The 15,385-nt window shown below is 37.8% G+C and overlaps 1 protein-coding gene across 1 annotated transcript in view; it reads left to right on the top strand.

Annotated features, from left to right (window-relative positions):
- MYBPC1 (myosin binding protein C, slow type) overlaps positions 1–15,385 on the top strand; it is a 115,643-nt gene that overhangs the window by 75,036 nt on the left and 25,222 nt on the right. Inside the window, exons 9-16 of the mRNA XM_015818239.1 lie at positions 267–433; positions 1,115–1,247; positions 4,301–4,425; positions 4,934–5,039; positions 6,477–6,643; positions 8,571–8,733; positions 10,460–10,566; positions 13,589–13,722. Of these exons, the coding sequence (XP_015673725.1) occupies positions 267–433; positions 1,115–1,247; positions 4,301–4,425; positions 4,934–5,039; positions 6,477–6,643; positions 8,571–8,733; positions 10,460–10,566; positions 13,589–13,722 (1,102 nt within the window). The remainder of the gene's footprint in view (positions 1–266; positions 434–1,114; positions 1,248–4,300; positions 4,426–4,933; positions 5,040–6,476; positions 6,644–8,570; positions 8,734–10,459; positions 10,567–13,588; positions 13,723–15,385) is intronic.

The following is a 15,385-nucleotide window of genomic DNA, read 5'->3' as shown; positions in this document are numbered from 1 at the left end:
AATGTGCTGCCCACTGAAGACATGGGGTAAGTGTGTATCCTGCTATTCCCTTCCTTTCTGCTATTAAGATGTTTAACCACATAACCAAACATTTTAGCTCAAACCCATTCCTAAAGCTAACTAAGCCTAGTTAAAGCATTTCAGACATAGTCTTCCTTGGATTTCATTTCCAGTTGCCACGTTCATAATGTATGAGGTCTCATTAATCTGGGCCGCATCCCTTTTCTTCTTTCTTTTGTTTTTTTAAAATCTTTGTTCCTGATTAGGGAAATTAAACAGGAACCGGAAGAGCCAGAAGTAGATGTGTGGGAACTCCTGAAGAATGCAAATCCCAATGACTATGAGAAGATTGCATTTCAGTATGGAATTACTGACCTGAGGGGTATGCTGAAACGTCTGAAGCGCACTCGCAGGGAAGAAAAGAAGAGTGCAGGTATTAATTGCTTGGGAAAGTTGTCTCTTTCTTCCCCCAGGAATTTCCCCCCCCCGCCAAAAAAAATCTTCCTTTAGAGCTTTCAGAACGGAATTGGATTTAATTAGGCAGCTCAGTTTCTTTTTATTGAATAAAACAAAGTTGGTCTTCATGTACACTATCAGTTTAAGTATCCAGCTCCATTGTCAATGACAACTCAACAATTTCTCCTTTGCATATTTCTCTGAATATGTGAGAATAAAAGGGAAGTACAAGCCAGGTCTATATGTTTGAAATAGAGCTAATTATGTAGAAAAATGCACTGAAAATCCAAAATACACAATTACAATAACCTGGGGGAAATAGAGCTCCTTCTTTCCCTGTCCCTGTCCAAACTGAGTTTTTGGGAGGAAATGTTAATTCATAAGGAAGTTAATTTTTACCTAGTGTAGGGCTGGTGCATGTCCTGGCTGCAAAAATACAGATGAGGATATTGGTGAGGTTGTTTGCTTCACTTTGCTACCATATAATAATTCATCTTGAGATCTGCAGTTCAGATCTGGAAACTCTACTATAAAAAATATAATTAAAAAATCAGCTAGAATACTCATTTAGATTTTGTGAAGTTAAATATCAACTTTTACTTTCCAAAGGCTCTTTTTTTTTACTGCCAGTTGTCATCATTTTTTTTTCACTCAACAGCCTTTTCTAAGATTCTGGATCCTGCTTATCAAGTGGACAAAGGAGGTAGAGTAAGGTTTGCGGTGGAGCTGGCTGATCCAACAATTGAACTAAAGTGGTATAAAAATGGCCAAGAAATACGACCAAGTGGAAAGTAAGTATGTGCATTGACTTAAGTATAAAGAATCTTTCTTATTCATATTCTATTGGTGATGTAACCATGGCTGCTTATTGGGCATTAGTGAGAAGAGATTTGTGACTATATGGGCCCAGGGACAAGCAATCTTGGTGGCCAAGGACCATGACTTTATTTATTTACTGTGCAGTTTTGAGTTTTATTTATCTGTTTGGTTTGGATTGTTTTGGAATCAGTTTTGACTCCTGGTGACTTTCTGGATAGGTCCATCAATTGTTTTTTGCAATATCATAGAAGTGGTTTGCCATCGTTAGTTTCTGGGATGTTTTCTCAACTTTCCAGACTAAGAATTGGAGAGAGTGACTGGTCCAAAGTCACTCAGCTGACTTCCATTCTTAAAGGTCTCCTTACTCCTAACCTTGGGTCTCCTTACTCATAGTTAGTACCTTTTCCACTACAGCTTCCTGACTCCCTATACTTCACTTGCTCTCCCAGCATTATAGATTACCCCAGTCTGGGTAACATGAGCAATAATGAGATGATCCATGGCAGCAAAGTAGAACTGACACTTTTGTAAGGGATTTCTTTTTTGTATGTTTGTTTGGACAGGCAGCAATTAGAAGGGTATTTATTTGAGTATGGTTGTATTAAGCATTTATCTTGAAAATCTATAGAAAACTACCTCATTTAGTGTACAGTTTGCAAGCTAATGTCAACAATCTCTGGCGGCTAGGGCTTTGGTAGCTGAACAAATTATTTGAGAATCCTATGCAACCTATTCCTTGTTGCTATATAGAAAGAAAAATAAACAGGAAAATACAATTCAAAAGAACCAAAGGCCCCCATAAAATCTATCCCACCTCTTCTTTTAGTACACCAGTGAAGTAATAGTTGAATGTAATTAATATAGTAAACACTCACAGCCACTTTATAGCCTTTGCCACCACTAGACCAGGGAGAAGCCATCCATCAGTCAGGTCAGTTTGAAGAATATTGACATATATCCAGTGGTCTTCTCTGGATACATTTAAATTAATTATCTGATATTTGAAAGTAAGGTAGAGCAGCATTGGTTGAAGCTAAAGAGCCTCCAATCTACATCCTGCAGTACTTCTTCTCACATCCAATATTTAAAACTGGGCTATTGTTTGTTTATTTGTTTTGAACATATGTCTAATGATCTTCCAGAAGACAATTAGACATGTGTTAAAAATGCCCCCTTTCTCTTGTCATTCCATTCTCAGGCTGGTAAGAGAAGATGGGAAGAAGCAACTCTTTAGCTGCCAGTTGATTAGAGAACCAACAGCTAAAGAGCAGTTTCCAAGATTTCTATTTCTCTATCTTCTCTTGCCACCCATCTCTGTTCCTAGGAGTTGGAAGGGTGATAAGAAAAGGGAAAAACTTAAATGCAGAAAAGCAATTCCTTAATTGTCAGCTCCATAGTCCTTTGGATTGCTTCATGGGATCAGAGAATTCATTAAAAAACTAAATTAAGAACTCTGGGAACTTAGAACTAAAAACTGCTGCCACCCCCAGTGCTTCTTTGCCACCCCTCAATCCACGAGGATCACCAGCTCAGTCTGCCAGGGGTGGCAGAAGTGAGGATCAATTGCTTTTTGAGGAAGGAGAGAGTCTGATTAGAAAGAACCAGATTCTTCTTCTGCCAAAAGAACAATGGTTCTGGTCAAGGGTGCCCAGACAGAGAGGGTATGCCTGCAGCAATCACAGATGGCCAATAGGAGAATAATGACCCTGATCATATCATTAGAAATGAGAAATGATTAGTAGCAAAACATGTCAATAACCTGTTAAATCATGGCTGCCTCTATCTTGACACTAAATCTACATGTTGTATTCTTCCCTCTCCATGATAAATGCTTCTAGAGAATTGTAACATTTGCATCATATTCTGTGGTATGTTGATTTTTTTCAACATAAGTATTGGGCTGGGGTGAATTCTGCTGAACCAATAAGATTAGCTCTGCCTTTAAAAATTCAGTGAAGATCTCTGCAGTAGGTCCTTGTCCATCACTGCAGTAGGTCCTTGTCCATCACAGTTCATTAGCAATGAAATATAGAAGGAGAAAGGAAGAAAGGAAGCAAGATGAGCTAGTTAATAGGACCTCTGAGAAATTGAGTGATGAGAACCCTTTAGTTCAGGGTTTAATATTAGATTAAAGGTGGCATAAGGTATAGTCTTCCACCATGTCCTTTAACTTTCTGACTCAAGTGTGAAAGAGTTTTGACTTACAAAATGCAGTCTGTATCTCTTTCAATGCTTTCTTTTCCGAAGCCCAGGACTTCTCTTAAGAACTAACTAACCTGAATACACCAACTCCAAACTATTGAGCAGCTGCAAGATGGCAATGAGCTTTGGTCATTATTGACCTGAAGCAAATGTGAACCAATGATCTTAAGGTGAAAGGCACCATATCCCATTACGTACCCCAGGAGCCATATGGCCTACCAGAAATGTTGGCTCCTTTGCCCCAGCTATTATTGTACTTTTGAAAATATGTCAAGAGTGCAGGAATGGAACTAGGCTCCTGTTACGTTTATTTCCATCTTCCATGAGCTAAGGTTTCAGTGACTGTTGTGTTCAGAACCCTTGAAGTTTGCATTTGCACTGCATGTTTCCCCACACCATAGAAAGTTTTAGGGACAAATGTTAAATCTATCTTTGCATCAATCTTGGACCCAAATCCTAAAAAAGCACCGGACATGTGGAAGTGGAGGAATTTAGTACAAAAAATATCCGCTGGAGAAGAGAGAACAAGAGAATCATGTTTGTTTGCGGGAAAATCCCTCATTGTTGTCCAGACTACAGCAAGAAGGAAAGGGCTAAATATACCCACCTCCAAATTGCTACTATAATTGCACATAGCCTATCTATCTACAGTTTAAAAAAGAAACCTGCATGTCAGACACAGTGACCTAATTAGATAAGTGTTTTGAATACCTTCTGTTGCATCAATCACTTTACAGTGAAGTACCCACTTAGGATCTGAAGGTTGAAGAATAATTACATCTTCTAATAATTCCAACTTTGTTAATCTGCCATTTTCTCATAGATGCATATTTGAACACAAAGGTAATGAGCGAATCTTATTTATCAATAACTGCTCGCTGACAGATGATGCCCGTTATCATGTCACAGCTGGAGATGAGAAATGCTCTACTGAATTGTTTGTTAGAGGTACAGTAATGAATCACTATTGTTATTTCAAAGCTTCTGTCCATTTCTTTAATAGAGTCAAATCCCAATTTAATAAATGCCTATGCAATAGATTTCAGATTAAACACAGACAATTTAAACTCAGATTTATCCCCATTTAACAGACAATCACCCTCATTTTGCGGACAAATGGGAACCTTTCAATAAGATCTAAAAATGAAGGATCCAATAAATCTCTGCAGAGTTCCGCCATTATTGTCGTTTGAATGGGTGGGGGGATCTTGGAATCCAATGCAAAATGGATCCAAGTGTATATATAACCCTAAAATTTAATGCCTGACCAGCCTCTGAAATCCCTGAGAACTTCATTTTTCCAGATGTTATGTAGGAACTTGGTCTCTCTGATTCAAAGAAAGCTATAGCATGAGAAATCACCTAATATCAGAGATGGCTTGTTTTTTGTTTATTTGTTTTTTTAAAAATAAGTCTTTGTGATCCTTTGTTCATGATTTTTTTTTTCTTCCTTCAGAGCCTCCAATAATAGTGACAAAAGGCCTGGAAGATACCAATGGTTATATTGGTGACAGAATAGAATTATCAGTTGAAGTGTCTGAAGATGATGCAAATGTGAAATGGTAGGCCAATTGCCTCATTCTTTCATAAATAGTTTAAACCTGAATTCACTAAGGCTAGTGGTAACCAATCAAGACAGTCACACCTAATTTCTCTCCCATTTCTTTTACCTGAATTTGATTATGACTCTTTAGCTGAATTGGATCCTTATGAACCAAACACATTTACTGAAAAATAAAAAAGCTTTTTAATGCTTGCTAAACGGAAGTCACTAGAGATGACAGACAATGCAAGGTCTTGATAATCTTTCACAAAAGCATACAATACAGAATGAAAACAAATGGAAACTTTCCTGAGACTAATGTTTTCTAAACTAGAACAAAAGAGCCAAAATGCACATGGAATTATGTAGCAGTAAAGAATTCACATGTCTCTATTTAGAGCAGACATGTCAAACTCGTGATGTCGCGCGACGCATTGGAGCTTTTTCCCCAATGGGGTGGGCATGGTTTCGTCGTGACACGTCCGGCCCACGGGCCAGCAGTTTGACACCCCTGATATAGAATATTTGCCAGGAATGAAGAAGACAGAGCTTCCCTGGTTCAAAACAAATTAAGGCTTCAATTTACATACATATTATTAGTAATCTATGCAGCTGGATTACAGATATATGGATAGCAACAACAATAGCATTTAGGCTTACATTCTAGCACTTTATAGCACACTCTAAATGGTTTACAATGTAAGCATTATTTGCATATTGCCTCCAACAATCTGGGTCCTCATTTTACCTTCCAACCTCGGAAGGATGAGTCAATCTTGAGCCCTGTCAGGATCAAACCCCAAGTTGTGAGCAGAGTTTGTCTGAAATACTACATTCTAACCACTGAACCACCAGGGCTCTTCTGGATGCATGAGATCCCTCCTGATTGCCAATTTGTTTCACAGCTCCTGAATAAAACTTGATTATGGTGAAATTTAATAATGGTGTGGAAATATCTTTGATGGTAAAACTCTTGACAGGAGATTGGATCTTATGGCCAAAATAAGCCTTCCAACTATATAGTACTATGATTTTTCTGAAAGTGAAAACCAAAGATAAAATTCACGCTTCTTCTCTGGCATCTGCAGAGCGGATCAAAAAAAGTAAATGGTGCTACATAGGTCAAAGCCATGCAACTTTGTATATGCGTATACCTGCTTGCCTTTCTTTGATCACAGTTACAGATGCTGGTGTGTTTGGCCTTAAAAAAACAAAACTAAGCTAAATTCTGCAACTTTATAGAATTTTCCTGATCTATCCTAATCCTCCCTGATCAAGATTTCCCTCTATCCCTCTTTTGTTTGTCTCATATACCAAGCTTTTCTTTTTTTGTTTTATTTTGTTTCATTTAAAAGATGGCTTTTTTCAATCAAATAAATATTCTGATGCCTTTTTTTAAGTAAGGGTACTTTCAAGTTAATTTATATCATTTGGGGATGTTGTTATTGTTCACCAGGTTTAAGAATGGTGTGGATTTGCCCCTTGATGGTAAATCAAGATATAAAGTTAAAGTCGAGGGTAAAAAGCACACTTTGATTATTGAAGAAGCAACAAAAGCTGACAATGCAACTTACTCAGTCATGACAACTGGAGGACAATCAGCTGCCAAACTGACCGTTGGTTGTGAGTGAACATTTTATTTCTAGTTTATTAGTAGGAATCCTTTTTTTAAAAAAATATTTATATTAGCATGTCCTTGTCACCTCATAGATAGACTTTGACTGGTTTGAAGATGAGTTGGTACCTTTAGTTGATCCAAAATGTGATGGTCTGTCTGTTGACATATCAATAGCAGATTAAATAATCTAACATTTGTACTGCAGGCCAACATTGGTTCTGAGTTCAATTTAACATATTGATTATTACTTTTAAATTCCTCTATGTTTGGTGCCTAGATACCTAAAGAAAATCTTTCCTGTCCACATATGGCCTATCCCATGTTTCTGAGGGAGGGTGCATTAAGGGAATTGGGGACGTAATATTTTATCTTCTCAATGGCTGCCCCCCCCCAAAAAAATTGGAATCCCATGCCTCCTGAGATAAGGAAGCCCCCAATCTGTTGGCTTTAAAAAGCTTAATGACAAGGTGCTATCAAATAGACTGTCTTATGTTTATGTTTATTTTATTTATTATATCCCACCTTTATTATTTTTACAAATAACTCAAGGCAGAGACCATATCCAGCACACCTTCCTCCTCCTAGTTTATCTACAACAATAGCACTGTGAGATGGGTTGAGCTGAGAGAGAATGATGGCCCAAGATCATACAACTGGCTTTCATGGCTAAAGTGGGACTTGAACTTATGGTCTCCCACTTTCTAGTCCAGTGCCTTAAACATTAGATCAAATAAACATAATTGTTTGTTATTTTGTCTGATTATAAACCACCTTGAGTCTATAGATGTTTGAATACTGTACATAAATAAAATGTATATCTCGTCTTATGGCTTAGCTCAGGGGTAGTCAACCTTGGCTCTTTTATGACTCGTGGACTTCAATTCCCAGAATTCCTGAGCCAGCTGGCTCAGGAATTCTGGGAATTGAAGTCCACGAGTCATAAAAGAGCCAAGGTTGACTACCCCTGGATTAGCTGTTCAAGACAGCTAAGAATGATTCAAATAATACTTAGAATTGCTTAAAATAACAACCCCACCCACAAGTATAAGCCGACAGAGCAGATAACCTATTACATCAAATAAATATTATATTCTGGGTCATGTTTACATCAAAGGGAGTTTTTATATTTACAGAATAATATCTCCTCATCTCATATCAGCCTATTAAAAAGTTGGGAAGCTGTATATGCATATTAGCTAAAGAATTCTGACTGGTAAGGTCCAGGAAGAGAGCTTTCTCTGCCATTGCTCCGTCCTCATTCTCCCTCCCCTAGGTGAGACAGGCCCCAAACCTCCTGGCCTTTTGGAAAGGGTGAAAAACAGGGGTAGTCAACCTTGGATCTTTTATGACTCGTGGACTTCAATTCCCAGAATTTCTGAGCCAGCTTGGCTGGCTCAGGAATTCTGGGAGTTGAAGTCCACGAGTCATAAAAGAGCCAAGATTGACTACCCCTGGTGAAAAACATAATTCTGCAGCCTTGCCTGGGGAATGCAGCCATGAGGCTGGTTAGCATCCTGAAAGTCCTCCCTCTGCCTTTTAATTAACTTTTAACGTTTTAATCATGCTTACCTGTTTTTAAAGTTTATACGCCATTTTTAGGTTCTAAGATCTTATTTCTACACTGCCCAAAGTCCTTCTGTGAGAAAGATGGGCGATTTCAAAATTAGATATAGGAATAAATATTAGAATTTCCAAATCTATGCAAGTGTCCATTGCATATGCAGTCCTTTTTGTGCACATTTACAATCGACACTTTTGTCAATTGACAATTTTGACACTTCCGAATGAGGTGGCCAGCAGGGCACCACACACACCAGGCCCATCCTGTGTTCCTAGCTATAGTCTAGACATGTAAGTGTGTGATCTAGTCTGGTGTCACTGAACAAATATCCCATAATAAAACTAGCAATCTTTCATTTCTCATTTCTTAAGTGAGGCCACTGAAGATATTGCGTCCACTGGAAGATCAGACTGTCCGGCTCGGCAAAGAGATCTCTTTGAAGTGTGAGATTTCTGAGTATGTAGAAGGAAAGTGGTACAAAAACGGGCAGCTGCTCCAGCCCAGTGATCGCATCAAATTATATCACAAAGGAAGGTAAGCTTGTAACTTAGACCAGGAGAAATAATGATAGTAAAAGCAGTGGATTTTCCCAAAGATATTTGGGAAATTGAACCAGGATTTCAGAAAAAAAAAATCATTTTGGGGTATGGCTTGTCCTAACGATTATTCTTCCAAATCATTCCATTTATGCTTCAGATAAAGTTGGCAAAAATCTCGTTGTGTGCAAAAGTCTGTATTCCAGTAACAGAATGTTCTTGAATGACCATGATATTCCGGTTTTCACCTGGTATGTGCCAACCTGCTCATTCTCAGAAGAATCCCTTGTTTTCTGGATGGCTCTTCCCCAGATCTGGGAAACTATATTGGGCTGAACTATGCCTGGAGCCACTTCAGAATAATCACTACCAGAACCTGTTGAACAACCTTCAAAACAGCTGGAAGAAAATCAGAAGATTCCAGGAGCATTAGAAAACTCTGTTGCCAAAACAGAATTTTGCAGCTCCCTATGTAAATATATGAAGTTCAGATATTCGTTCCTGTAAATATCTCAAGTTTAGTTCATTATGCTTGAGAACTCTCTACAGAATGGTAGTTTTAAATTATGGTTGAGCTAATCTCAAAATCTGGAAAACGGTAAGAAAGTTAATTCACATATTGGTCCAACATTCAATTAAAATATGAACAAAATGAATTTCTTCCCCCATCTTTAACTCCCGTTCATTTATTTTATGAAAGCTGCAGTAATAATGATAAATAGATATAAGGATCAATTTACGTGGCAATATGTATTATTAAACTCACTGAGTTTTATTTCTAATTAAACATATCTAGGACTACATTATTAAATCCTTCACCACCATCCCCTTTCTGCAAAATGTTATTATATAGCTCCTTCTTGAACTCAAGATTCAATTTTCAAATAAAGTTTCTATGCAGACTTTTGCAATACCTCCTTATTTTTTTTAAAAATGTATACAGGCAATCCTCAACTTACAATCACAACTGAACCCAAAATTTCTGTTGTTAAGTGAGACATTTGTTAAGTGGGGTTTGGCCCATTTTACAACTTTTCTTGCCACAGCTGTTAAGTGAATCACTGCAGTTGATAAGTTAGTAACCCAGTTATTAAATGAACCAGGCTTCCACATTGACTCTGCTTGTTAGAAGGTTGCAAAAGGTGATTACATGACCCCGGGACACTGCAACCGTCATAAATGTAATTGTCTGTATTTTGATCACATGATCATGGGGATGCTGCAAAGGTATAACTGTTCATAAGTCACATTTTTCAGTGCCATTGTACCTTTGAACAGTCACTAAATTGTTGAAGGTTGAAAGTTTCAAGCTCATTTTTTTCATTTGGGGCTTACCTAATATTGCAATTTGCACACAATAGAAATGCTTGATATGCTGAATTTGCCATAGATCAAAAAGCTTTTGAAAAGCTGAACTTTTCAGTTGCCTTACCTTTTCACAACAATAAAACTTATTGTAGGTTCTACACAAATTAATAACAGGCTTGTGAGAAAGTGTAATAGAGGAAAGACAATTGTGTGAATGCAGTCTCCTCTATTATTTTTTTCTAGATTAACAATCAAGCTCAGAGAGGATCATGCAGAGGATCTTTCCAGTTTAACTGTCCTTTTACATTTACCATCACCCAGTTTCTCCAGGGTGGGGCCCTCTGCCCCCTGTAGTTATCTGGCCATGTAGGAATAAGGATATTTATTTTGGTTTCCTATCTTGATTTTTTTAATAGAATCCATCGGTTAATTATTGATAGTTCACTTGTGGACGATGATGGTGAATACACGTTTGTTCCAGATGCCTACAATGTCAACATCCCTTGCAAAGTTCATATTATAGGTAACTCCTACGTTTCTCTCTTTTTTGGCTCTGTCATGTATTTATATACCGGTAATAAGACAAGAGCACAGAAGTGATGTGATGTTCCTAAAATGGACTGATAATTGGATGTTCTGGAGTAACTTAGTAAAGCCAACTGAGCTTGGAACTATCTTGCTGTGTTAGGATTGCAACTTCAAAATTCCCAGACAGTAGCCAGAGTTTCCAATCTGTTTCCTGCATTTCAGCCTTATGGAATTCTAGAATTCTACATAATTTGCAGTGATTGTGTTGGCCATTTCTACAGTAAAATAGTGTTTTAAATATTGTAGGAAATGGTGTAGTAGATGTTGACCTGAGCTGGAATGAATCAGGAGGAAAGCATTAAAGGTCTGGATTGTAGACTTCCATAACTGCTATCAAATTAAATAAATATTGATGTGGTTACTAATAATCACAAGTCACAGTATTAATAATCTCATGGCCCATATAGATAATATACTGTATCAAGAAGAAACTTCACCTTGATGAAAGTTTGTGCAAAGGACTTCTTCAAAGCACTGTTATGATGCAATAGTCTCTTCTTTCTAGTGAAGGAAGTGAAAGTGTTACATTGCTTCACTTTGTATCACTCAAGGCTATACCTTGCCTCCCAAAGTGCATCATATCATGGAGGCTATGCAATTGTCTTTGCAGAGTGACAAGGCAACACAATTCTCCTGATAAAGTACTTTTCTTTTTTCTTTTTATTTCTGGCAGTTTTGGAAGGGGGAAAAAAAGCTGAACATATGCAGTAAATGTAATTTTCCAGGCTTCTCGCCCTAGGGAAACACTCCTGGTTGCTTCTTTTAATTTCTTTTCAACTCCAGCCCAGGTGGCAATTTATTATGCTTTTTAGTTTCAGTCATTGGTTGGACTTGTCTTTTTAAAAAAATTGTTAAGAGGTCAGCTATCTCCTGCAGGATGCCTCAGAGATATCTTGCCCACACACATAATGCAAAGCTACTTCAAATTATTCATGTTCCATAGTATACGTGCAGCTATTTATCTATGAGTAGGAATAAATTGCTCTAATGGGATTTGGAGAATCCTCCATTTTTCCCATTTCTGGTATAATTTCAAAATTGCCAGGCTGTCTGAGGCAGGAAGAAGAATCCAGATGGAACCATACATTAGACATTTACTCTGAAATATTAAATATCAATCCAAGAAATAAATTATAACAATAACAACTAGAAGTTGCCAGATATTTCAATGGTATTATGAGAAAGTCTATTAATACCAAAGTACAAAGGAAATTTACTAACTTATACCTACTTAATTAGGTATAGTGAGAATGAGTCATAAAGAAATTAGGACAACTGTCCATTTAGTGCTGACTAGATTGCACCATATTTTACTGACTCATTTATTTCTACTTAGGGATGCCAGGCACTTAGATAGGATCTTTTGAACATAAACTACCAATGAGTAGTCTCCACAGAGCTGCAAAAAGAAGAACAGAATGGAACGGAACGAAATGGAACAGAATGGAATAGAATGGAGGGTGGAGATGAGAGTGGAATGGAGGGTGGAGTGGAATGGAATGGAGTGTGGAGAGTGGAAATAAGGGTGGAGTGCAGGGTGAAGTAGAGTGGAGTGGAATGGAATGGACTGGGAGTCATGATTATAGCACACTAAGGAACTAAAAATATTGATGCTTTTTTATTATTGCATCTGAACACATCAGTTTGCTAATAAGTATTTGAGACAAAATATAGGAAGAACTGATTTAAAAATAATAAGGAATATATTAAATGTTTTAAAATGTACATGTAGAAATTGTTTCTTTGCTATCCTCTATATTATAGGAGGATTTTTCCAGGGGTATCTTTGAACCAGAGACTAGGACCCAATTATGTCAAAGCATAAATTAGTTTATTGGCAGTGCTGGAAATAAACATGTCTTAAAAGGTGTAGGATAATGTACAAATTAGAAATAGCAGTATGATGTGGCTGTAGCACATCATGTACGGTATCTAATGAAGTCAGTGTTAGGGTTGGGGTGTAACTATGAGATAACTGAGCAGAACTGTAAAGACAAGGGGGGAGTTGAAAGAACAAAAAAAAAAACCCCAGTAATTCGAGTACATAGTTTCTTTTTAAGGAGTTAATGTTACAGGGTTAATCAAACGGACCCTATTTCTCAGAGTCTATGTTTGCTTTTTGGTAACATTTCCAGAACATTCTGGTAACATTTCAACATCGCTTGCCTTCTAAATGTTTTATGGCTGAGTTGATAATTCAGTTTCCCTGGGAAAGTGTCTTCGGGCAGAGGATAATTACTAAATTTGATACTATATAGCTGAGCTAGTGCTTTGTTTTCCATAGGAAGGTTAGGGACTTTTAGCTTGTCTCCCAAAACTCTTCTTCAGCATCATATGAACTCTGGCTTTGTATATTATTATTATTATTATTATTATTATTATTATTATTATTATTATTATTATTATTATTATTATTATTATTATTATTATTATTATTATTATTATTATTATTATTATTATTATTAATTGAATTTATATACCGCCCTATCTCCCTTACGGGACTCAGGGCGGTGAACAGGCGACAATAACAACCACGATAAATATACACAAGTTTCTGTTCTAAAATCAAATTAAATAACAGGCCTGCTCTAAAAGTACCCCATACAAAACCCCCACTAAAACATAATCAAACTACGCCAGGCCGGCCGCACGGAATAGATGGGCCTTCAGGGCTCGGCGAAAAAGGCGCAGGTCCGCAACTGTACGTAGGTCGGGGGGTAGGTCATTCCAGAGGGCAGGAGCTGCCACAGAGAAGGCTCTCCCCTGGGGGTCGCCAGCCGGCATTGTCTGGCCGACGGCACCCTAAGGAGGCCCTCTCTGTGGGAGCGGACTGGTCGAAGGGAGGTATATATGAAGAGGTTTCTCTATTCTGAGATGTAAATATTTCTTCTATCACACATTCAAATTTTGAGATGTTTTTCTTATCATGGAATTTCCTCAGTATCTTGGTTTTGCAGATCCTCCTAAGCTTCACCTTGAAGGCCTTGGTGATGATAACACGGTAACAGTTGTCGCAGGAACGAAATTACGTCTTGAAATCCCTGTTTCTGGGGAGCCTCCACCAAAGGTCATGTGGAGCAGGGGAGATAAGGTAAAATTGGAAATTTAAACAAATACATCTTAAGTCCAATCTTTTAAATAAGTTGCAATAAAATATATAATGCCATGAAAGTACTCAGAATCTCTTGCACCAATAAGTACCATGTATCTGAACTAAACTCAGGAAGGGGTATGAACTGCTGGAGTTGCAATCACATCTGACAATCTACTATCAGATAATTAAGTATATTAGGAACCATTCATAAAATATCACAGGTATCCAGAAAAGACAAAGGATAGAAAGGATAATTGGTATCCTCAGGACATGACAAACAGTAGTATATAAGTACTCCTCAACTTACAACCAATTGGTTAGCGACCTGAAGTTATGATGGACCTCCCAAGGGGTACATATGATCTGGTTCTGAAGTTCTGATGGCTACACACATCCCCACAATCATGTGACCACATGTTGGGCGCTTAGCAAGTTGTCCTGCATTTACAGCCATTTGCAGTGCCTGTGGTCACATGATCACATTTTACAACATTTTTACTTCAGCAGAACTGGCCCATAGCAAACAATTGGTTCACTTAACAACCATTGCAAAAAGGTCATTAAAATCAGGTCAGTCAAATGATGACCCATTTTGCAACCATCACAACTTACAGCATGATGGGCTATTCCACTAGGATCATAAATAGAATAGAATAGAAATCTGGAAGGGACCTTGGAGGTCTTCTAGTCCAGTCCCCCACTCAAGCAGGAGAACCTATACCATCTCAGACAAGTGACTATTTAGCTAGCCTCTTTTTAAAAATCTCCAGTGATGGAGCGCCCACGATTGCTGGGGGTAAGCTTTCCACTGGTTAATTGTCCTCACTGTCAAGAAGTTTCTCCTTAATTGCAGGTTGCTTCTCTCTTTGATCAGTTTCCAACCATTGTTTCTTGTCCTGCCCTCTGGTGTGACCCCCTCTTCTTTGTGGCAGCCCCTCAAATACTGGAATACTGCTATCATGTCTCCCCTATTTCTTCTTTTCTTTAGACTAGCCAAACCCAAGTCCTGCAACCATTCTTCGTATGTTTTAGTCTCCAGGCCTTTGATCATCTTAGTTGCTCTTCTCTGAATTTTTTCCAAACTCTCAACATCTTTTTTGTGATATAGTGACCAGTATTTCAGGTGTGGTCTTACTAGGGTTTTATAAAGTGGTACTAATACCTTGTGTGATCTTGATTCTATGCCTCTGTTTACTGTATACAACCTAGGATTGTATTAGTTTTTTTGGCTGCTGCTGCACACGAGACATCCGGTAAAATTAGAAAAATGTTAAAAATAAATCAACATTCTTTAAATTCTTTCTGTGAATTTAAGTCTATGATCAAGTATGTCCACAGGCTATAGTCAAAAAAGCCAAGATGGCTGCTGCAATGGTGTGATCAAAAATCCAGGGTTCACATCTCTTTTTTTAATGTGTGATGCATAAAAAACAGGCAGAGCTTCAACTGCACCATCATCACTGGCATGCTTTTTTTTTACCATAACCAGTGGATAACTCTGTCCACTATCCCTCTTAGTTGCTAGACCATTGTTTCCTAAATGTTTTGAAAACACACACAAGAAAATGCAGGTAGTACTCAGTTAGGAACTGCCTCATTTAGCAACTCTTCGCTGTTACAACCATGATGCAAAAATAATCTTGCAACCAATTGTGGCATT

Source organism: Protobothrops mucrosquamatus, unplaced genomic scaffold, assembly GCF_001527695.2.
Source record: "Protobothrops mucrosquamatus isolate PMUCROS unplaced genomic scaffold, P.Mucros_1.0 scaffold706, whole genome shotgun sequence".
Classification (NCBI taxonomy): Eukaryota; Metazoa; Chordata; class Lepidosauria; order Squamata; family Viperidae; genus Protobothrops; species Protobothrops mucrosquamatus.
Note: the sequence above shows the minus strand (reverse complement) of the source record. Positions and strands in the feature narration are given on the sequence as shown.